General features: G+C 38.4%; 1 protein-coding gene across 21 annotated transcripts in view; it reads left to right on the top strand.

Annotated features, from left to right (window-relative positions):
* The window catches only part of LOC110976375 (voltage-dependent calcium channel type A subunit alpha-1-like), a 160,910-nt gene that overhangs the window by 63,640 nt on the left and 74,149 nt on the right, over positions 1 to 23,121 (top strand). For 16 of the 21 annotated variants that reach the window (XM_087143281.1, XM_087143282.1, XM_087143289.1 and 13 more), the window contains 9 exons: positions 545 to 781; positions 8,569 to 8,674; positions 10,577 to 10,716; positions 13,583 to 13,704; positions 14,069 to 14,236; positions 15,534 to 15,742; positions 16,198 to 16,301; positions 17,444 to 17,616; positions 21,121 to 21,222. In XM_087143281.1, the coding sequence (XP_086999407.1) occupies positions 545 to 781; positions 8,569 to 8,674; positions 10,577 to 10,716; positions 13,583 to 13,704; positions 14,069 to 14,236; positions 15,534 to 15,742; positions 16,198 to 16,301; positions 17,444 to 17,616; positions 21,121 to 21,222 (1,361 nt within the window). Of the gene's footprint in view, positions 1 to 56; positions 199 to 544; positions 782 to 8,568; positions 8,675 to 10,576; positions 10,717 to 11,090; positions 11,208 to 13,582; positions 13,705 to 14,068; positions 14,237 to 15,533; positions 15,743 to 16,197; positions 16,302 to 17,443; positions 17,617 to 21,120; positions 21,223 to 23,121 lie in introns of those variants that run through there. The other 5 variants (XM_087143283.1, XM_087143287.1, XM_087143288.1 and 2 more) reach the window with 3 other exon arrangements.

Raw genomic sequence — 23,121 nt, 5'->3', positions numbered from 1 at the left:
CATAACTTCACTTATAAATATGTATAAGTGGTCTGGCATAGCTGCGCGCCTGTGAAATAATGGTGATATCACGGAGCAAGGACGTATACGTATACTGACGCGAAGGAAAAATATGGGGAAAGCATCCACGGCCATCGTGTTATGCATCGTTCTGGTGTGAGCTGTGTGGAAGGACAATGATTGCTGGGAAATCGAAATGTAATTTACGCTCCGACTATGGCCGAAGGAATAACATATCGAAAGGCATTAGAAGTCGAACAGCCGCTTGTGTAAAGTGTCTGTATCCGTTGAATTGTATGGCGGGCTGTAAAGTTGATACCAATGTCGTGTTGAGCGCACCGCGAGAGATTCCCATGTGAATATTATTATTAAGACTGTATCGTCTTGACACTTCTGTGCCTGAGTGTAATAGAGTTTTGAGTTCTGTGCATTGCATCACCAACATAATGTAATGCAACCCAAGATGATAGTATACAATTTCAGTACTTCCTCATTGCCAGCACCTTCATCCTTATCGAGCTGATCTCCATTTTGATGCCTACAGGATGGCCGCCCTTTCCTCGGCACCTACCTCACCATTCTCCGATGCCTTGGACATACCTGGCTTTGGCGGTGATGGAACCTCACCAGCACACGCCGGAGGTGGTAAAGGAGGGGGATCCAAGAAGCTCAAAGGACCTGTCGGCTTCTTTCTATCTGTCTTGCGAAGCAATAGATCCTTGTTCATCTTCAGTGAGCAAAACTTCATCAGAAGATGTGCCAAGTGGTTGACAGAATGGCCATATCCTTTTTATTGCAATGTAGAGCCTTCTTAATGCGAGCTTACAGAGTTGTTCTTGGCCTTTGGTAAGTGAATTTTGAAGAATCTTGGACCGCTTTAAGTTACTATTAAAAATTACCAAATGAATCCACTACATCCATGATATGATACTGACACTACTGCTCCGTTTAATTGGCAAATGTATATCTCTTGAACACCATTTTTCGAAATTGAATTTTCCTTGGTGCTCATACCTCCAAGTTTTAATCCAACCACAGGCTCATTTGAACTAATGTAAGTTCCAAACAATCCCAAATATCTCTAGTTCCCTGTAGTATATCAATGTCAATAATTCCTTGGGTAATATGTTTGAAAAAAACAACAACTTGATTATCTTCTTAAAGCTCTTGTAGATTTACCACGCTCGTGTCAATAGCAAACAACTAATTCATTTAATGTTATTAAGGCCTAGTATAAATCAGAATGTCCGGGAAATTTACGGGTTACACTTCAATCAGGAAAACTGTTTGTTGCAAGTTAGGGTAAACTGTCAAAGGGCAAACGTCAGTATATTTTCTCACCCATTATGCCCTAAACAAGTGTACAAGAAATCCCATCTTACCTTAGCCTTTTGGTTATACGGCCTAAGTGTCAGGTAGGCTGGTGTTACTTGAAAATCGAACTTTGTGAAGTTTTTGAATTTAAAATCTCTCTGAATAATATTGCAAAGACTTACGATTCTGTAGTCCATCAATGAGACAGGGTACTGTACCCTATTGATACCTCAAGCTGCTTATTGACTAATTGCGTGAAAACTGTATCATTTCTTACTTCGGTTGTACGTTTCACGGTTTCAGACAAGTTGCAAAACTGACATATTGCAGGGTGATTTTCCTCTTCATTTCCCTCTGCAGCTGTTATGTCAAAACAATGTTTGCCATCAAATGGTAAAACCCAGCAAAATACCACTGTTCAATTACACATTGGCTTTTCATTCATTCATGTTTATTAAGATGCCAAACCAGAAGGAAAAAGAATGTTTGCCCACGTATGACACCATGATGGCATTTGTCATGAATAAACAAACATGACATAATCGTCGTTTGCACGAACATCTGGTGTATCGACTTAAATTTCGTGAAGGCCTTTGCACTACCGTGTGTAAATTGAGGGTCACAAAATAAATACCCGGATCTCTACTATTTACCCAACTACGTTCCAAGCTTTTTGCTTTCACTCATCTCAGAATCATTTCCAACATGCTGTAAAAACCGAAGGGCAGCATGTTTAAAGAATAAAATATCACCGCTTAGAGAGAACAAACGCCGTGTAACATAAAGGAGTTTGCACAATTTTGAGCACAAAATGTGGTGCTGATGCTACATCTATATCCAGAATGATTTTTTTCCATGCTGTATAGTAAACTTATTCAGGTAATAATCCCAAAGAGTTCATTTCAATTTGTTATTCTTTTCTACTATTCCTTCTGATGTATGAAATGACCCATTGCTCAATTTAAGGGTATTTATGAGAGGCTGTAGCTTTCCAGAACACATAATTTTTAACTTTTATCCAGTTATAGTCAACTCTGAATTCCCTCAGACAACAAAGAATGTTCAGGTTTTACCCGTGGGGGACATTTCCAAAAGGTTAATCAGAAAACACGGAAATCAAAGTGGGTGGTGATAGAATTGGTGCATGACAGATAAAAAGGACCTGGAGTCACTTCAGGTGAAAGAACGTAATATACGATCTTCTTAAAGGGGCTAGATCGTGGTCTCCAAAAGAGGCGTTGGCAATGTTTTTATCCATGCTGATCTCGAGCCAGGACACGCACTTACTGGTTTCGCCCTGATGAAATGACACATCTGTCATTTCCCTTGTGTACCACGCCATTCTCAAGTGCAGTTTTGTTCATCCCAGTTCCTTTACCAAACTAATTACACAACGCAGTTAATAATGCCGGTATACTTCACAGTGTGTCCTCTAGATTATTATATCTACGTCATGTACATCGAGGCCATACATATACCCACGGATAACGCTCATTCATGCGGAAGGCTTTCTACCGATTCGTGGTATCTGTTTTTTAATATCATGGCCCATTGTTTTTGTATGCACGTGTGAAACCACTCTGGCCTATACCCACACACCGATCGTTGTGGACGTGTCCCTCAGCACAGCTGTTAATGGTCATTGTGATTAAGACTCTTTTTCTGATCTCGGGTGAATTTATCCATGAATGTCCAATTCGCGTGTTGTCAACATCAAGATTTCCATTTCTTTCTCGATATTTACCTCGATTGTTAGAAGTCCAGTGATGTTTCGAATAGAATAGTTGATACAAGGTCGACAATTGATTTTGTTTCAAAGACCGATATGTTCATTCACATGTCTTGGTGTGTTGTTATGGGCGTCACGAAGAATTGTTTTTATTTGGAGGGGGGGCAGAAAAGCAATAAATAACAACGGTTGAGGTGGTAATTCTAAGGTATTTTCAAACAAAAATTGTTGATTTTCAGCCTCTTTCTTCTCTTTGGTCTGCAAGGTTATGAGTAATGTTCGCCGGTGTTTTTTTGTTCACTGCCATATGCTTATATTTGCACTGCCGTTTTCTTTTGTAAGGTTTCCGTGAAAATTAGGGTCAACCATGTGGAAACCGCAAACTAACTATAATACATGTGTGTATAATACTTATTCACGCGTAAGACTTAATTCAGCCTGAGTTTTCACTCTGTTGAGATGTCACACTCTTCGAATCTCGAAAATTGCCTGTCACATCATTTTGGTTATTTCAGTTGGCAAGTCAGCTGCACTGTAAAGCCCGTAATTTATTATTTCATTTTACTATTTCTACCCAAATTCATTTTATTCCACAGAAAGTCTGTACAATATGGAATTCCCCAACGCTGTGCCTCTCCCAGAAATCCCCCCCCCCCCAATTTGGAACGCCAAAATGTCATTTGGGCCTACCTCACTGCAAAACGACTTGATATTTGTAAAGTGCCTGTGTTTGATGACGCCCACCGACCCAGGTAGACTCTTACACGTTGTCTTGGTTATCAGTGAACACGCCGCATCTGCTTCCTTACAGTCATGACAATGGATCAATCATGTCTACGGTGACATTTTCGTCCAGACACGCAAGTTTAAACCTAGTATCCCTGAAACCGTTTTGCACTCGGTCAAGCTCTGAGGTCTGGTCAGTGAGCTAATTTGAAATAATCGACGGCTCATTTTCAGGGATCGTATTGTTGTACGTGTATAGCAACATTTTCATTGTTAAAACTGAAATGGTTTGATGATTGTGCAAATTAGTTTTGGTTTTAGTTTTCCCCCTTTTTTCTTTTTTTTTTCTACATTAAAAGCCTTGAAATATGCAAAACTTGAAACATTTCTTCTAAATTCCTTGGCTAAATACGCCCCCTATTAGAGTACCGGTACTTGTCCCTGTTTAGCACATTTTTGAAAGCAGTAATAGCATCGGATTGGTCACTGGACTCTGTAAGGAGAGTATTCATGAAAGTCTACTTTGGTACCTGACTCGGCAACACAATGTTGAAACAAGAACGATTGCGAATTTATGCCTCATTGTTAATCCCTGCCATTTGAGAGACACCTTTTAACCAGACCCCCTTTGCCGAGTTCCTAGTACCACGCCTCTCATAAGTCAAGTGTCATTAACCCCTAAAGATACCCACAGTTTTCATTGTGACCATCAACTGTAATGCTGTAATGTGGACCTTACGAAATTCGGACACATGTAAGTCTTCTGAATTCAAGTACAATCTTAATACAATAATAATTTTCTTTGTTGACATAGTTTGCAAGCAGTGAATATTGCATTCATACTTTCAAATGAACCGAAACCTTTCTGCGTTAAATGAGCCGACCCCCCCCCCATTCGTGCATCTGACGAGGTTTCACCGTAGTCTCGTGAAATTTTGGAGAGGTTTAGCACGTTTCCGTTTGTTTAAGTGTCGCATAGGCCTATACCCCGATCATTTAATGCACGTTCCCACCTCGATTTGTCATTCGATGTTGTTTTGTCACGAGCCCGACCAAAACTGCCGAAGGGGCATCATTGTCAAGATTCCGTGGGGTTCAGTGCTATGTTATTTAGATTGGTTCAACTTTGGACATTTCCTTGGAATAAATTAACATTTAGATGGAATCATTCTATTTGTGAAATCGTGTGGGTGGGACTGATTTACCGAATTGCAGTGTTTTATAGCTGAATCGCAGAAGTTGCGTTACCCCTCGTATCCGCTTTGTTTTTCATTGATAAAGGTTTTAATTAACAGAAGGAAAAAACTGGAACTGTACAATCCTTCTGCAACCTTTGCATGTTGTTAACTATTCATAGTTCTTGTTATACAATCCAGTTACGTTGCGTTATAGCCTTTACCTCTTATAACCTATGACATATACATGTATGTAGGTCAGGGGGGGTTAAAAAATGACTGTTCTTCTGGCAGTTTTTTACACCCTGCAAAGAATCCCCATGACAACCCCCGGGCTGGCGATTTCATTTCCTTGAAAACAAAAGCAACATGTCTGTAGGGAAGCAACTTGTCACCCCCTGCTGTTTTACAATCAACCTGCATACCAAACTATTTATTTGCTCGAGTTTATAAACAGTATGCTGGGAGTTGGGACCGTGGACGCTGTTTAAATTGAAATTATGATGATGCACTTCACGGCATTCCAAATTTTTCATTTTGAATTTTCACTCTTTAGGAGGGCTGTGGGGTTCAATAAGACTAATCTTTGTATGCTCTTAAAATTGAAATAATAAGACCGATCACCGGCAGGAATTGAAAATTATGTTTAACTCGGCTGTTTCTGGTTGATTATTAGTGTAAATTTACCAAATGGCCTTTCAAGGTCGTCTCACCAAATTGGATTATTTGACGTTTGAATTCCATTTTTTAAATAAATATCTTAATTGTCATTCTTGAAATATTTATACAAATTCCGTTTTTTGCATACTATAGGCCTGCGGTAACATTTGTTATCGTCCATTTCCTTTTTCGTATAAACTCAGTAAAATGTTGGAACTTTAAAGACTGATCATGGTAGCATGTAAACTTCAGTTATAGACATCCTAGAATCCGAATGAAACAATTTTGACAACAGCATAGAGCTTTCATTAATTATATGCATAAAATAACAAAAATGTGAAAGATTTTCCCAGATCACATTACAAATCGTTTACTCAACTCAACATGCCCATAAAATGAATATCGAATCAATCATTCACTTTACGTAATCTAGGAAACACAACTTGTATGTTCATGTTAACATGGTTTCTTTTGAAATATTGCAAGCTTGGACGGCCTCTGAACCCCAAGCGCTATCGGGCATAGTTTGGCATTTACGCCGTGTTCAGTAATTTTGTCTCGTAATTCACCAACAGACCCGACCATTTTGATTATAGGAGAAGCGGGTAAAATCCGCTTGCTTGTTGCACGGTTGGTTGAGGAAGCGACGGTTATACAGGAAACTAGAATGTCAGACGCCTGAGTTTTGTCAAATCTTTCTGTTTTCCGGAAGATTTAATGGATTTTCATCTGGGCTATAATATCTGAAGAAATACTCGGAATTAATGATGGTACTGAAATTCAATATGGCGCCTAAGTCTGTTGGTGGCATACTGGATTCAAGTTTGAACAGGTACACGTACGTGGTACGTGAGCGACATTCTGCACTTTCCAGATCAGGCGTCTGGTACCCTTTTTGATGATCATTATTGCGACACAGGAATGACGCTTGACGGACAGAGCATATCCACTGGCTAATTTCTGGGAAAAAATTGTGTGACGAGGAACTGAGGATTTTCGGGTCATTTCACTCTCCCAGCTGTAGATGTCCATTTTGTCTGCGTCTGCTTTCTGTTTCGTAATTGGCTAAACAAGGATGTGGGTTTAGGGTCAGTTGGCTCGCACACTTCCTCCAACTATGCAGCGATAACTGGAGCTCCTACCCCTCATTTTTGATTATATTGACGTCTTATCCAAATTTACCATTTTCATGTTTCTTTTCACGCTTAATAAGCTATTAAATAAAAATAGTTTTAGAAACTAAAAGATAACATTGTTTATAAAGGTTATTATGTCTTGTGCCTGTGGATTCGTTTATTCACATCGGCACATTAAGAGTTAATATCTATATAGGCCTGTCAGTAAACATTACATCTGACCGGGAAGTTGGGAAATAGTGAAAACATAAATTAGAGGGTCACGATTGCAACGCGACATAGATCGTAAATGTAAAATAACTTAACCAAAATGAATCAAACGAGGCAACAATTCTAATTTTGCAAAGCAAACAAAATTCTGATTAAGCGTGTTGACAATTTTTCGGTGTTTTAGATCTTAAAAACAATAAAGCACACAGTCTTTGGAGAATTATTTGGACTTGTAGCCTTGAAATTTTTTATGATTTGAATTGAAGGGAATGTCACTTTTTTTAATAGAACATTAAACTCAGCCAAAACTTCAAAATCTATTAGGGAACACATCCCTAATTCCCACGCTCTCAAACTTCATGATTTCATCCCAAGGGGCGGATCGAGAATTTTCCCAAAAGGGGGGAGGGCGTGATCCCGGACTTTCCAAAAAGGGTGCGTGAACGAAAGCAGCAAATGGTAAAATGCCCGCGAATACGTAGCGCGAAGCCCTTACGGCGTGATGGGGGTCCGGGCCATTTTTGGATTCTATGCGCTATGTGGTGCAATATCAGGCAGTATGCCCCCCCCTTTTTTTGGTCTTTCTCCCTCTTGTTCCTCTTTTTAAAAAATATATTTTAATTTCTTTGGTGAAAAAGGAGGAGTGCGCCCCCCACGCCCCCTGGATCCGCCCCCTGATCCCATTGTTTCAAATCTTCCCTCTAAACTTCTTCTTAGCCGGATGATGGCAAAGGAAGAGGGATGTATCCTCCTCTTCAACATCCCAGGAGACAAATATCGGTCTTGGTGACTCAGCATCATCATAACACCTTGTGTGATGACCGGTGACTGCTTATTGACCTTTTAACGACGGGGGCTTTATCTCGTCGATGTCTTGAGCGGAAAGGGGAATAGGCCTAGTTGACAGTTATACGAAGAGCGGTATAATATCATGAACAGCTGTGACAAAGTAAAGGAATTATGCTCGTGGTAACAAAAGCAACAGAAAGAACATTAACAGCAACGACTAACAATGAAGACAGAAGGAAACACCGATCGATCTGTTGCTTTGCGGTTCTTTCTGCTCCACCTCATGAAATCAAAACAAATATATAGAAACACTATTATTCCCCTTCAATTATGCTTTTCAAGGCACCAACGCTTGAAAACTAGTGGAACTTTGCCCTTAATGTCCAGAAGTGAACAGGTAAATCCTAATGAAAGCTTTAGATGGATAATTCGACAGACATCAATATATAACCCCTTGTTTACATGTCCCTCCATATGCATCGTAATAATTGAGTAGTTTAATGTCTGTGCAATATCGATTCCGAAGCTTGTCTAATTATGCACATAATTTATGCAGATACGCAATGTCCATGACGTGACAACAGTGAGGTTGCACATACAAATACTGTTGATCAGTAGGTTGCGACATACTGAATTTTAACGTTGACAACAAGGAACATGTTAAAAGCAATCATTGCCTCTTTTAGTATAAAAGGTTTTATATAGGATTAAGATTGTAAATTTTGTTATCTCTCTAGCAAAATTTGTATGGCGGGCATTGTTTATCATTTGAAAGTGTGGCAATATTGTTTTGTCGTGTCCATTGGTTTCCTTAACCTACTTTTTGCACTCCGTTTGAGTATCTAGTCCTAGCTACCATCATAGCAAACTGCGTGGTCTTAGCGCTAGAGGTCCATCTACCAATGCAAGACAAAACACCCATGTCCCAAGAACTGGTAAGTCGCCTTAACGGAACTCTTGCGCAAGCTCGTTGAGGGCGCCAAATGCAGACGTTCATTGTGCTGGTTGTGATAAATGCTAAGATCCTTGGTTTCGAAGGAACATTCAATGAAGATGTTAACATAAATTTCGTAAATATATCAAGAGGGAATAGCACGTTTGAAATATCGAAAAAAGCAGCTCAGTTTGCTGACAAATAAATTTTTGTATCGTCCATCACGTTGATTATTACTGTGAGTAGTCACCTTGTCACCTCGGAAAAGTATTGAATTTCCCAACTCAAAGCACACGTAGGCTAATTGTGTGAGGTGATGCATTGCGAGCGACACAATTGGCCAAACTAGTATCAGAATTTTATCTGACTGCCTTTGCACTTGCTTGACAGCACTTGGTATCAAGGGTATGAAATATGCATATACAGGGCAAAAGGCCAAAAGTGACCCTGACTATCCGGCCACGGACTATAGAGTCCACGCCAGAGGCCTGATAAAGCACCAGCAATCATTTCTCGACTGCCATCCAGAGTGTGTTAAACTCCGCTCTATTGGCGCAGGATGAAACGCGAACATCGAAGCTGTTGTGTAGCAAATGTCTTCCCAAACCAGTCTCAAATAATGACCGATGTCCTGATTCTTCCATTTGTAAAAGAATTCTTGTGTTTTGCTAATCTCTTGAATTACTGTTTCCCAGAAATCTTCTCTACAAAGTTATTAGTTAACCCAAAGTTTGCATAAATGTATTTTTTATCATGAAAACAGAACAATGAAAAGCAAACATTGTTACGGTCGTTCACACAGTCGTTTTTGAGTCAATTCTTGTGAGCAAATAACTTTTCATTCGAAAACCAATTACTGTTAGACGCCTACAATCATTCCACTTTAGCAAAATTCAATATAATGAGGTTAAATTATTAAAAAGCAAAGTGTATGTTCGAATTTCCACTGAAATTACCCGCAAAATGCCAAATTTCCAGAACCCACCGGCATAAACATGCACATAAAATACACCATGGACTTTATAAAAACAACTGAAAATAGCCAAAGCTAGATGTGTCGTCATTTTAAATCACAATAAACGTCAAAAGTTGGGCAAAAAAGATAATAAATAAATAAATATGTATACTATTAATAACACATTTATTAATTTTTTGAGTTCGTGTTGCGTTTCAGTAACTTTTAACTATTGGAAAAAAAGTCGGATTTTCAAAAAGCTAAAACTTACTGAAACGAAAACGTGCGTTTAACCCTAAAATGCTCTCCTCCCATGACAAAACGCCGTTCCACTTCACGAGATCTCCGTATACGAAAATGTCAACAACTCGCAAACTGCTTACATTTAAAGATAATTCTCTCGCTTTATTGGTTGGACTCTGCGTATTGCAGACTACTGAGTCCTTGTCAAGACTGTCATAGACCTATGGAAACACCACCTGTGAAATGAACGCGAACGCAGGTGGTAAGGTGTCATATTGCACATGCGTATTTTCATTCTGCGTCCTTGTCCGACACCATTAATCCTATGTGAGGGGATTTTACTCTTAACATGAAAAAGTAAAGCCAAGCTGAATTCGCACTTGGTTTGATTTTCATTGTACATGTATATTATAAAACAAAAGTGGTTGCCTGGTCAATCACACAAACTTTGATTTGAAAGAGAAACTTTGGTAATAAACAAAGAACATCATTTATTCGAAAATGGAAATGGCCCCCTTCGTGTGACGTAAATTATCATTTGCAAAAATTTAAAAACTTAACAGCTGCAACACCAGAAATTTTCCTCGTGCTTTCATTACAGCTGATTAGCCAATAAAGACAAATATCTTCTTTTTTTTAACATGAAGACTTTTTAGAAATGAGATGGAACAACATGACACGATTAACTTAATTGTTCATATTCAGGAAAACACGGAGATCTACTTCTTGGCCATCTTCTGCCTCGAAGCGTGCATCAAAATCACCGCCCTTGGTTTAGTATTACACGAAGGGTCGTATCTTCGCAATGGATGGAACTTGATGGATTTTGTAGTTGTAGTTACCGGGTAAGTCCCTTTTCTGAAAATCATATCAAAAATCGGCTTTTTTGACGATTTTTTGTAAATGATAAACAACAGGTTTCAATGATATGAATGTTATGAACGTTTTGTTCATTTACTTTGTTGTTAATTTCAATCGTTCATATCACTTCATTGTTTAGTCGTTTGTTCATTCCAGTATTTTTGGTACATTGCAATTTTTATTTTTTTACGTCAAAAATAAAGGCTATTCTCATTGAACTGTTTTACTTTTTGCGCGGGTAGTAATTAAAAACAGGCTATGGAGCAAAACTGGAGAGCTATAATTAGCGTTTGATTGTATTTGCTGCAATTGCGACACCCCTCACAAAAATGTGGTAACGTCCAGCTAGTAGTAAGGTCAAAAGTCAAGCCAACATGAAGAACGCGCGGAAGATGAGTAGCCACTTACAAGACTTCGAATTTCACCTAGAATTTCGTGTGAAATGAAGGCATATTGAAAGATGAAGGTTTACTCGGTGAGCAGTATTATTCCAGGCGACATAATCTTTCCTTTGAGGCAGTTAATAAAAAAAAAAGGCTTCGCTTTTAGTTGTTTACGTTGTCTCAGACTTTGGGACATCAGCTGTCATTGCATCCAACAGGCTGCCACGTTGAAAATTGTGTTGTGAATGTGACATTTTATGGTCAGATAAGTTAGCGTAGCCTGAATATTGTGACTTACATTTACAACTTACTTTGTGTCCACACAAGTGCATTAAATAAATCCCCTCCTGTCCATTATAAGGGATCATTAAGCCTGAGGTCAGATCAAATTGTATAATGGATTAGACAATAGAACTTTGTGATGGACAGGACAAGAAAGAGAACCCTTTTATCTGAAGCATGTAGCTTGTACCATATACCAAAATGCATCCATTCACATAGAGCAGCTGGTTAAATGGATCTCCATAACATAACAGAGCATGTAAATATCTTAAGTGCTGTTTGTTAGTTCATACTTGTAGATATTTACCAGCATTGAGAGCTATTAATCATCAGCATTCCTGCATATCTTAGCTTTCAAAACATTGTCACTGATTGTGCTACTTCTAAAACGTTTCTCTTTAACAGAAATTTTTAACCAAGACCCAAAGAGTTAAAAAGAGGCATTCAGATGCCGACTGCTTTATGTTGCATTTACTTTGTATTTATTTATTTCCTTCTTGGCCAGCTTTTTCTGCCAGACTGCTACACTCTGCTTATTTTCCCTTTTTTCAAGTATTGAATAACCTGCATTCTTAGCCTCAAAAAAATTTGTCACAACATGTACCTGAATAACTGACCCAGCGCTGACAATAGCTGAGACACTTTCTGCACAGTTGTCTTCAGCTTTTCCTCACACTAGCTTGATCTAAGTAAGAGAGTAGATTTTCAAGTCATGACTATGAAGATACCGGAGTGCAGACATAGTGCTCGATGAAGTCAGGAGTGCAGACATAGTGCTCGATGAACTCATTTAATCTTTTTCCTTCTGCTTGTGTTTCCCTCTTTACTTTGCCCTTTTTTGGGGGGGGTTGCTTTGCCTTGCATCATCATCGTCATCATCATCATGATCGTCACTATCTTCAACCCTTCAGTCTTTTGACAGTTCTTGTGCCATCTTTTGATCAACCTGCCATTCGGGCAATGCGCGTTTTAAGACCACTTAAATTAGTCTCAGGATTCCAAAGTAAGTCACAGCCGTGAAAAAGAAAAATGTTTCTCTTTCCAAAATTCATGTGAACAAACACACAACCTGACATAGACTCACATTTTGTAGTTTTATAACACGGCAGAAGAACTTTGATTTGTGTTTTTGTCAGAAAATGATATCTTTGTTCCTAAGACAACATTTCAAAATAAATTTTTCTGCCCGTCTTATTGAGAAACATTTTACCATTTGTTTTTTGGCTTGTGAATAGTCTCAGTCTTGGACTGTACCAATTTAAAGTTTGTGAAATAATATGCTGACTGTCCTCAATTACGAGGTGTGAGCTAATATGTCCCATTTAAATTTATGTTCATATTTGATGTCCAACTGCACATTTTATTTCTGTGTTTTTTCATCTCCAATATATATGTTTCAGTACATATCTTTTCTTTCATGATTCTGTACATGACCCAAATACCTACATGTAGGCCTACGTGTAGTTCTTACCTATATTTTGTTGTAATATATTTTCATTTGTAATACTAATGTGTCTCAGAGAAAAATTAGTCTCAGTTGAAAATCTTGTTTTAGTTAACTATTTAATTAATTGTGAAGATAAATTTTATTAACAGCACAGATTTGAAATGGTACATTTGTAAAACTCACTTGGTATTTCTAACAAAACTGTAGATTTGAAATATATGGTGCTTGTAAAATTTGGTATTACTGACAGTGTTGGTATTGTGTACTTGTTTATTGTCAAAAACATCCCATAATACTTGTACATTGAGATAAATGTGAAGAAGTGCTGTCTGATACAATGTTACCTGAAAATAAAGTTTTGTTTTAATTCAGAAGTCCTTAACATTAAAGGTGCCATCTCATTACCGTTTTCCACACAGTAGGTTGCAGAAGACAGTCAGTTAAGTTCAGGCTATTGCAGAGTCCTGAAATATCTTGATGTTGATGTAACATCCCGAACAAAAAAGTGATGAAAATGTTTTAAAGAAAAAGAAAAGCATGTAAGAGTGACAGTGCAGTGCTGTGTGTGCACAAGGTTGGATTCAAACTAAAAATGAAGAAAGGAGCTCTGTAGATGTGGTAAAATCAATGCAGTGAGATGGGATCTTGATCAAATAATTTACACTCCATAACTTTCCCTCAAACTAACTTCCTCTCCCACCTTCCTCCCTCTATAATTCCCCCTCGTCATCACTGCAGATTTGTAACCTTCATAGGGGGGTTAGTGGAAGGGGAAGGGGATGCATCCAGTGCGCCAGACCTTCGAACTCTGCGAGCTATACGAGTGCTTCGTCCCCTGAAATTAGTATCAGGCATCCCAAGTAAGTTCAGGGACAGTCAGATGGGGATCGAAAGATGAATAAGAAGACGCCACTCACAAATTCACTTCACATGTTCCCATTCCTGAATGGAGGATAAAAGAGAGGTGGTGTTTCTTTGTTCCACTAAAGTGTCCACTCATGAGTAAGCTACCTGTACATTATTGAAAAGCATTGCACATAAATGTATGTGTACGTGTATTTAACCGTGTAACAATTGTGTCCTCTTGTATGCCAGGTTCTGGTTACTACCCTGATAACAAAAGTAGAGTCATTTCTGTTGACTGACGTTATTTTTTGTGCTGTTCATTTCTTGTTTTTGAATAGACATTAATTGTTCTTCCTTCATCTTGTCCTTCGCCGACAGGTTTGCAAGTTGTCCTCAAAGCCATCCTCAAAGCCATGGCTCCCCTTCTCCAAATTGGTCTGCTTATTTTGTTTGTCATTATCATCTTTGCCATCACGGGCATGGAGTTTTTCCAGGGTAAATTCCACTACACCTGCTTCGAAGCTGACGCTTATGGTGCAAGCACTGGTGAGTTCAGAACAGTTCTCTGACAAATCACAAGTATTTCTGTCCCCATCTTGCACAGTGATCTTAAGCAGTACTATCTTTACCAATCATAGGCTAGCATACTATTGGCTTCACTGAAAGGCCAATTCATTAAATAGTCTCATGAAAGTTCTCCAAATCATCCCATCTAACTCCTGGAGAGCCCATTTGCACAGACAATCACTTGTGTAAATATCTCACCAGATATTTTATATTTTCACTCAAGGCGGAAACTTATTTTGTATGCATGCATATCTTTGATGTTAATAACTTTCCACAATACAACCACATAAACTGTACGTCATACCACAGGAAGAATCCAACGTACAACAAAACATGCCAATTTTCACTGCAACGGTTTCCTAACCAAATCCAGCATGTCACACCAAACAGAACCATTGCCAACAATGAGTTTTGTCAGCACAGTATCTTTGAAAAAGCACCCTTGATACCTTGGTTCATCACTCAGTTGCATCGTTTGTCCACTCGCAGTGTAAACCGTCCATGGGAAACAAATTTGTTTTGTATTTGTTAGTTGTTATGATGCAGACTTTCATCACCCTCATCTGTGTATAGAGGGTTTGCATGACTGTCATCTTGTAAGCCCGTGCTTTTGTTCCACAGAGTATGCACAAAGGAGATTTCCCTGTGGAACAAAAGAACTGCCCTGCAGCATGGCTGCCATGCAAAGGTTCTGTACAGGCACTTTGTTATAGGTTTGGTACTCTAGGTACATGCTTGAGAATCCCAAATCCTTCTATCCGCTTGTGCGGGAACAAGTGGGGGCATTTTTTACGTACCCGAGACAGTCCTGTGGTGGGAACTCTGCTGTTGCGCATGCAGATTCATTTGTGGTTGACGTAGGGTGTCCCGAACATGTACAATCAATTTCTGTTGGAATTTATGGTCGTGCTACATGCACTGGGTGTATAGCCAAGCCCAGTTTGGAAACTTTCTGCCAGCAGATTGCTTCTTTGCCGCTGAAGGTCACTGGTGCACTTCAGCTCTTGGTGGATACCTGGAGCGGCTTACCATAAAATCGAACCTCAGAAAAACATTTTGCTCAGCTAAAACAGGGTACCAGCCAAGCAGTGACTGATTCCCTGTGGATTTTGATTTTATTCTGAGTACATTCTTGTACTCTGTGGTTCATGAAACTAGACTCCAGTCTCACTGCACCCATCACGTAGAGTATTGTTCTTGGTCTCTGCCCACACTTTCAGTTGTCATCAGTGTGACTTCCTGCTTCCTTTTCTTTCTGTTCCCTCCCTGACACCAGGAAAGATAGCTGAGACAGAAGGCGAGGACCCCCAAGTATGTGGAAAAGGCAATGAAACATCTGGTCGCGAGTGTCCAGAGGGTACTGTGTGCTCTGAATATTGGGAAGGTCCTAACTTTGGAATCACCAACTTTGACAACATGTTGTTTGCAATGTTGACCGTGTTCCAATGTATAACCATGGAAGGTTGGACTGACATCATGTACAACGTAAGTTACAAAAATCACTCCACCCATTTCACACTGGTGCAAACTGTGTTCATAATTATGTTCTTAATTAACCCTAACACTCCTCAATCCTTCACCTGTCAGAGGACTGAGGAGTGTTAGGGTAAATGTAACGTAACACAACACACCAATTCACATTTCAGTCCCAGTTTAGCATGCTTCTCTCTTTTTGACTCAAATACACAGCAGCTTTGGTTTATGTATAGTAGTATTGAACTGGGTTGGGTGTGTATACTGGGCAGTTCAGCTTTAGACAGTTTAGCATCACTAAGCACTTTTACATGAAAGTTTCACCAGCCTAACAACAATTTTGAAATGTAGCTGAGCTTGAGCAGTTTTCTTGCAGACAAATAATTGAATTCTCTTAAAACTTGAAGTTTTTGAAACTTCAGCTTTGAAAGAGATTGAAAATATTTTTTTTCTATTGATTGTGACAGTGTAACGATTCAGAAGGACCTTATTTTGTCTGGTTGTACTTCATTCCCCTCATCATCCTTGGCTCATTCTTCATGTTGAACCTCATCCTTGGTGTCTTGAGTGGGTGAGTAATAATATCTCCATTCTCCATTTTTTTTTCTGAGCTCCAGTCAACAAAGTTTACTTGAGATTGACATACTAACAATCATGTTGATAGTTTCACGATACTCCAGTTTTTGAGATAAAGTACTTTTTTCTTTGAGTTATTGATTACTTCAGCCAAAAGATTATAGTTTAAATATTTGTTCTACTAATGCTTGCTATTTACTTAAGCCACCGCATCGAAAGTATTACAGAATGCTCCTGATCCATCATTACATTCAAGGCATTATATTTATATCTCTGATTGTCACTTTTCAACTTTTAAGACTGGCACACTGACCAGCAATTCACCTGTATACAATCACAGTCAACTTTTTAATGCCACATAATACTCAGTTTAAACTCTGTATGATCTTATGAAGAAAGTGAAAGCATCGTGACTACCTAAAGGCATAGAAATGACTACCATTGCAATACTTTTATTCTGCTCCTTCTTTTTTGATTTCTTTTATTCTACCCCCAAAACAAGCTCAATTTAAAGTAGAATGATAGGATATTCGAAGCACGCACACTTCTTTATTGGAGTGATTATTCACTACACCTGACCACCCATTAATTGGTTAATTTAAACCCAAAGAGGCAATTTCAAGAGTTTTTAGTAAAATTTATAAAAATGTTTGTATTTCCTGGTTCGAAGTTAAAGAGCAAAAAACTACATGTACTTCTTGCCAGGATGACTGTGATTTCTTGAGTACAAGAACAAGCTTTAACGTACTCCAGTACAAAAGCTTTACTGCTGTTTGGTTACACTCTAAAAATGCAGTCGAAAGGTCATAAATGAATTATCTGTTCTAGAGGGCTTTTTTCTTTCTATCATTTGTAAACTTAAATTCAGGTTGTCTTTGTCAGTTTGTTTTAGTTTTTAAAAATGAATTCTTGCATTGCATTGTAGAGATTCAAACACAAGATGTCACAACAGGCAATGCAGACATCGTTACCATTAATCGTCAAGCTGGTTTGGTATTTTATATATTTGATGTAAATCTAATTTAGTGATAGCCCAGACAGTGTGAGATGATGGCAGGACAAAGATTGAAGGAAATGTTCACATAAATTCCACTCCTTCATCATTAGAGTTTATATTATTTGCTTTCATACTTATAGAGAGTTTGCGAAAGAGAGAGAGCGAGTAGAAAACAGACGAGAATTCCTAAAGATGCGACGACAGCAACAACTTGACAAGGAACTGAATGGCTACTTAGAGTGGATATGCAAAGCTGAAGAGGTCATGCTAAATGACAACACAACGTCTGAGGAGGAAAGGGCTACAATAGAAGGTCAGTGTCAAAGGTCATCCTGATTGTTTGTGAGACTCAGAGTTTATAGGTCGCATGTCGATACATCTCTTTATAAGGAATAGAAAGGTCACACATTTAATGAAAAATTTCATATTTAAGGTAGATTATTTCTTTAATTTTTATACATTTATATAAAAGGCCAAATTTAAAGGACTTTGACCTCACCTTCGACCTTTCACCTCACCAAATAAGAAATATTATACATCCTCCATTGTATTCAGCAAAATGTATTGCATTTTGGAGAATTACTGTAGGATATTTTATGCTGATTCTCAAGTGAGTAGGTGGATATAATTAAATTTCATAGTACTCAGGTGTGCCCTTACATTGGGTAGACTACTTGACACTTATTTTAGTGTCTGTGCTTCAAACCCCACCAAAGTAAATTGTAGTACATTATCCTGTTTAGAATCTTTATTTTGCAACAGGGATTTTTTTTTTTGACTTTAGGAAATGGGAATCATTGCAGAATCTACGCTGAAAAGATAAAAATAGACTTGAGTACTTGGTACAAGTAGTTTGACAGGGCTAAGTAGGTTACATGTACATACGATGTCCAGGGTTCACCATCTGTTGCTGTCAATTCAGATTCTGTACAGCTGGCTTCCATTTCAAGCAGTTTGCAAATTTCCACTTTTGCTAAGGTATGTTTGCCACAAGCACCTGTCAAAATCATCCAATGAATTTGAGAGTGTATGCGCGGTTGAACCATTGCATTGACTCAGTTTGGGCCGAGGTGTTGTTATATCATTTTAAGTATTGCATTCAAGGAAATCTTGCATTAATTTCCATTCACATTCACTCTTTCATTGAGTGGCTTTGCATGATACGAGGCACCATTTGCGGGTTCATGAATTTCATATTAAGTTAAATTGTTTTGCAAATAGCAAACATTGATTAAAAAGGACTGACTTCATATTCCACTGAAAATCTTTGTTTTCATTTGTTTTCTTATTTACCCATTTTCAGAACTTTTAATTTACCACAGCATGCTCAATCCAAATTTGGCATGTGGTATAAATTTGGAAAGGGTTGATTTCAAAATCTTAGTGTGTTTATTTACATATAGGTACAGATTCGTGCACGTTTATTTTATTGTAATATTTGCATTTCGAAATGGAGATTTTTGGGGGAGACAATGTCCTGAGAAGAAAGGAAAAATTCGTATTAAAGCTTTGAAGATTTACTACTGTGTCAATTCCTGTTTGAAAGGAGTTCTAGGATTATCTTGCCTGTAATATCATGCCTCCTGCACATACATGCACATACATTGTATGGCTCTCTAGTTATTTTTCCATATTGTTTAGCAGTCATTTTAATTAGACGTGAGTCTGCATCACTGGTCATGTGAAAAGGTATTAGTCTTGAGGCTTCGTGTGTGTATCAAAAGAAAACGAGAAGACAAAAAAGCTGTGCCTTGCCATTGGTCGAGAGCTTGGCCTTGAAAATTGCTGTGTATATCTTCTGCATGTGTAGCATCACAAGTTGTTGTCATATCCCGTGTTGTAGTCAAGACCCCAAAAGACCAATGCAAGACGTCCAGTCAAAAGACCAATACAAGACGTCCAGTCAAAAGACCAATACAAGACGTCCAGTCAAAAGACCAATACAAGACGTCCAGTCAAAAGACCAATACAAGACGTCAAGACAAAAGACCAATACAAGACGTCCAGTCAAAAGACCAATACAAGACGTCCAGTCAAAAGACCAATACAAGACGTCCAGTCAAAAGACCAATACAAGACGTCCAGTCAAAAGACCAATACAAGACGTCCAGTCAAAAGACCAATACAAGACGTCCAGTCAGAAGACCAATACAAGACGTCCAGTCAGAAGACCAATACAAGACGTCCAGTCTGAATTCAAGTCACTGGCTATTAATTAAACTGTAACAAAAGCATTCATTTGTTGTTGTTCAGTCTGTTACTTCTGTCTGGTCTTGTGAAAGGGGCAATTCCAGAAATTAGGGGTCCATTTTTTGTGTGTCCCTGTCACATCTGACCTATGATTTTGTAAATTCGGAACACATTTTCTAATTTCCAAGAGTAATAAATTAATGCAAATTACCTGCCAAACAAATAGTAATAGTTTGAAATCTATTCCTATGATATTTCCATGTCAAATAACAAAGGTCAGATGTAACAGGGACACAAAAATGTCACACTTTTGGACCCCTGATTTCTGGAATTACCCAAAGGTCTTATGGTGATCTTGACCACAACACTGATCATGCCAGACTCATTTTGGAATGAACTCCACTTCCCAAACCAGACAACTTCTGCACCACTTATTTCATTCAATCATTTGCCGTCTTGTTTTCTAAAACTGTGCATGCAAAATTCTCACAATCGTGCACTCTGTTAGAAATTACAAGTCAATGCAGAGATATGGTCATGTTTAAAAAAAAAATAGAAAAGGCAGACAAAATGCATTGTTCCTAGAAAGTACCCTACTTTACCTCTGCCTGTCTAAAGAAGTAAACATCATGCACACTTCATTGTCATTTCCATTTTTTTCCCTTACTAATAAAAAAAGAACCAATCTAATGCTATTCCAGTTCCAGCTGAATATTCTGGGAGAATTCAGTAGTTTTCATCAGAATTACAGTCTGGAATCTAGGCTTTTATTAAAACGCAGGTCAAATTACCTACACCTGAAGCTGAAAAACACTTTGTGTCAGCCAAGCTCTCCACCCAAAATCAACAATTATTAGCCAAAGAAAAGTCCAAATTCCAGAAACTTGGGGAAGCTTCTTTTTCTTAAATGTCAAGTCCAAGCATGCGGTGTGAGCTGTATAGATGTTCAGTATTTGTTGGCCATTATTAAGCATGTTGAGCCTGGAGAAATACTTGTTCTAAATGTCCGAGGTTTATCCAGATCAGAAGAGCATATTTCAGAGTTGAGTATTTGGATTTAATTTCACCCAATGATGGGTTGCATTTTGGAATGAAAATTTTGAATTTTCTTATAATCCATTTGGTTCAAGTGGAAAGTTAACATTGACCGTGACGTCTTTATGTTTCAGTGGTTGATTTCTTTCATTGGATTTTGTCGTTTTTTTTTGTAATTAGTTTGATTTGTTTGCCTTTCTGTTATTCCTTCATATGTCTGCTTCATTTATTCTTTCCAGTGTTAATTCAAATGTTCTTTTGTTTTGTCTGTTTTTATCCAATTTTTGTGTGTCTCTAGAACCATTTGTGAATTTGTCTATTTCATACAATTTCATTAGTTTGTTCATTTACTTGTTTGTCTAAATATTTGTCTGTCTCTTCTTTTCTTGTCCTTCTTCCTCATTCATTTGAAATTGACCATATTATCTGGATAAACCTGGGCATAACTTTAATTTCACCTGATGTTATATTCATGTATTGTCTTGATAACTGAATGAGCTCAATAGGCACTGCCATGCATGTCACTGTACACTGCTTGTTTTTTTTTTTCTGTTTTGTTTTTCTTTTTCACGTTTGGATTTCTCATCTCTAGCTCGTCGTCGTGCCGCTGCTATGTTGCAACGGGAACTGAGTCTTGGCAATGGAAGAGCAATCAGCGGTACAATTGAGGATAATTTTGATCTAGAAACGCTAGGTAGGCCAGCTGAACCCATATACTACAGCAGGCTCTATTTCTACCACTAACTTTGCCTGCCCTCTTACTTTATCACTTGGTTAAGCCACTGCTTCCATTTCATGTGTGCCTCCGTTTCCCATTTGTTTGTCTCTTCATAGTAGCAAGACTTCAGTCTCTAGCACCGATACTTTGATCCTTTTTGTCTCTTGTTACATGTACATCTTTCTGCATCAGAGGCTGCAACTAGACTTATATGTACTATAGCTTTAAGTTGGGAGCAGCTTTTTGTATTTGGGCATTCACAGCATCTTGTCTAAGCAGGAAAATGACAGAGTTTAATGAAGGAACTTCAAGATACATCTTCTGGCATATCAGTCAGTTATGGTGGCCCTAAAGGGACATCACACATCCCAAATGCACGCATGTCAGCAAATGTTTGCAGTGTCGTAAATTTTTTCACAAAAAAGTTGCAAATGCAAAAATATTGGCAATGTGTGATGTCCTTTCAGGGCCACCATAGATGGCAGACACATTGATAGAAAAATTATGACAAAAAAATCAGTAGCGTTTATTGAAAAAATCAGCAGCAAATGATTATTTTTTTTTGTTACTCGGTGTTCATCTCAAACTAGTCACAATGAGGAATTGAAAATTGGAATGAATACAAAAAAGTTGACTTTTTTGTGATACTTCGTTAGGAAGTGTAAAATGAGTAAATAATGTTCAATAGTTCTGTTGTACCCCTTAACCTTAAATCCAATGTGTGAACTTCCCTCCACCCCTCCCCGTCATTGGTTCCTTGCTGCATTGCTTTCAGCAAATATTTCTTTAGCAAGTAGCAAGGTCTAACCATGTTTCATTTCCTGATTTCCATCAAAAACTGTTGACCCCGTTCTAACAATCACTCCAAAATTTCTGTTTGCCAAAGACTGAGTTTTAAGTAGCAATATGCAGGCTAGGAATCTAGGCCAATAACACCTGCCTAATGTCAGACTGGATATGGTCCTTCTTGTTGATCAAATTTTATGGCCTTGATCTTATCGCTGTTATTCCAACAGGACAAAATGACCCAAATTGTATTTGTGATTTAATGAAAGTACATCATACACTTGTTACTTCTTCATACAGGGTATACATCTCTATAATATCTGGGGGTTGTCTTTAGACACACAATGAACAGGTGATTCAACAGGAGCTAGCTACTATGTCTTATTACAATCAAATCACTTCTGCAATATTTGGTTGATGTCCTGATAAGATTGAAGATTCCTAAAAAAAAAGTACATGTAAACATGTACACCCATAATATAAAATTAACATCACCCCAAAACAAAGTACATTTTGAAACTAGTTCAATGTACCCACCGCAATACCTGACTCAGGCCGGCCAGCCGACCCCGGCAAGCTTGGTGGTCAAGTGGTTAAGACATCTGCACTAGTAAGCAAGATGGTGTGAGTTTGAGTCCCACCCGAGTAAGCTTGTGAATTTTTTCGCAAGTTCTTGGTTAAGGACTGAGTATACAGTGTTTACAAATATACATGTACGTTGGATAAGGTCAAAACCCGTAATATAGAATTAACATCTCCCCACTTCTTGAAAAATGCGTGTAGACCAGCCCCAACATTTGCCTTTGGCAAACCATAGCAGCTTGTATAATATATTCGTGGAAACACAGTGATTGGGACTGCCCACATGCAAGTAGGGGTAATCCATATGTCTTAGGCAGTTGAAAATGAATGTGCTCCCTCCTCCTGTTAGAGTATTCACTGACATTCTCATCGTGTGGTTTCCATGGCAACCTATTTGGCAGATGCATACGGTAGTGCATTCTCTGAGCTGCGCACTCAGACATGGAAATTAGTGTGTCAGTCTTTCACTCTCTAGTATTGCTGACAAAATAGAGCCATATGCCTTCT

The sequence above is a fragment of the Acanthaster planci genome, linkage group LG11 (genome assembly GCF_054643075.1).
Source record: "Acanthaster planci isolate LZ-2023a linkage group LG11, COTS_SCS, whole genome shotgun sequence".
Classification (NCBI taxonomy): domain Eukaryota; kingdom Metazoa; phylum Echinodermata; class Asteroidea; order Valvatida; family Acanthasteridae; genus Acanthaster; species Acanthaster planci.
The sequence above is the reverse complement of the archived record's forward strand: the minus strand, read 5'-3'. Positions and strand labels throughout refer to the sequence as shown.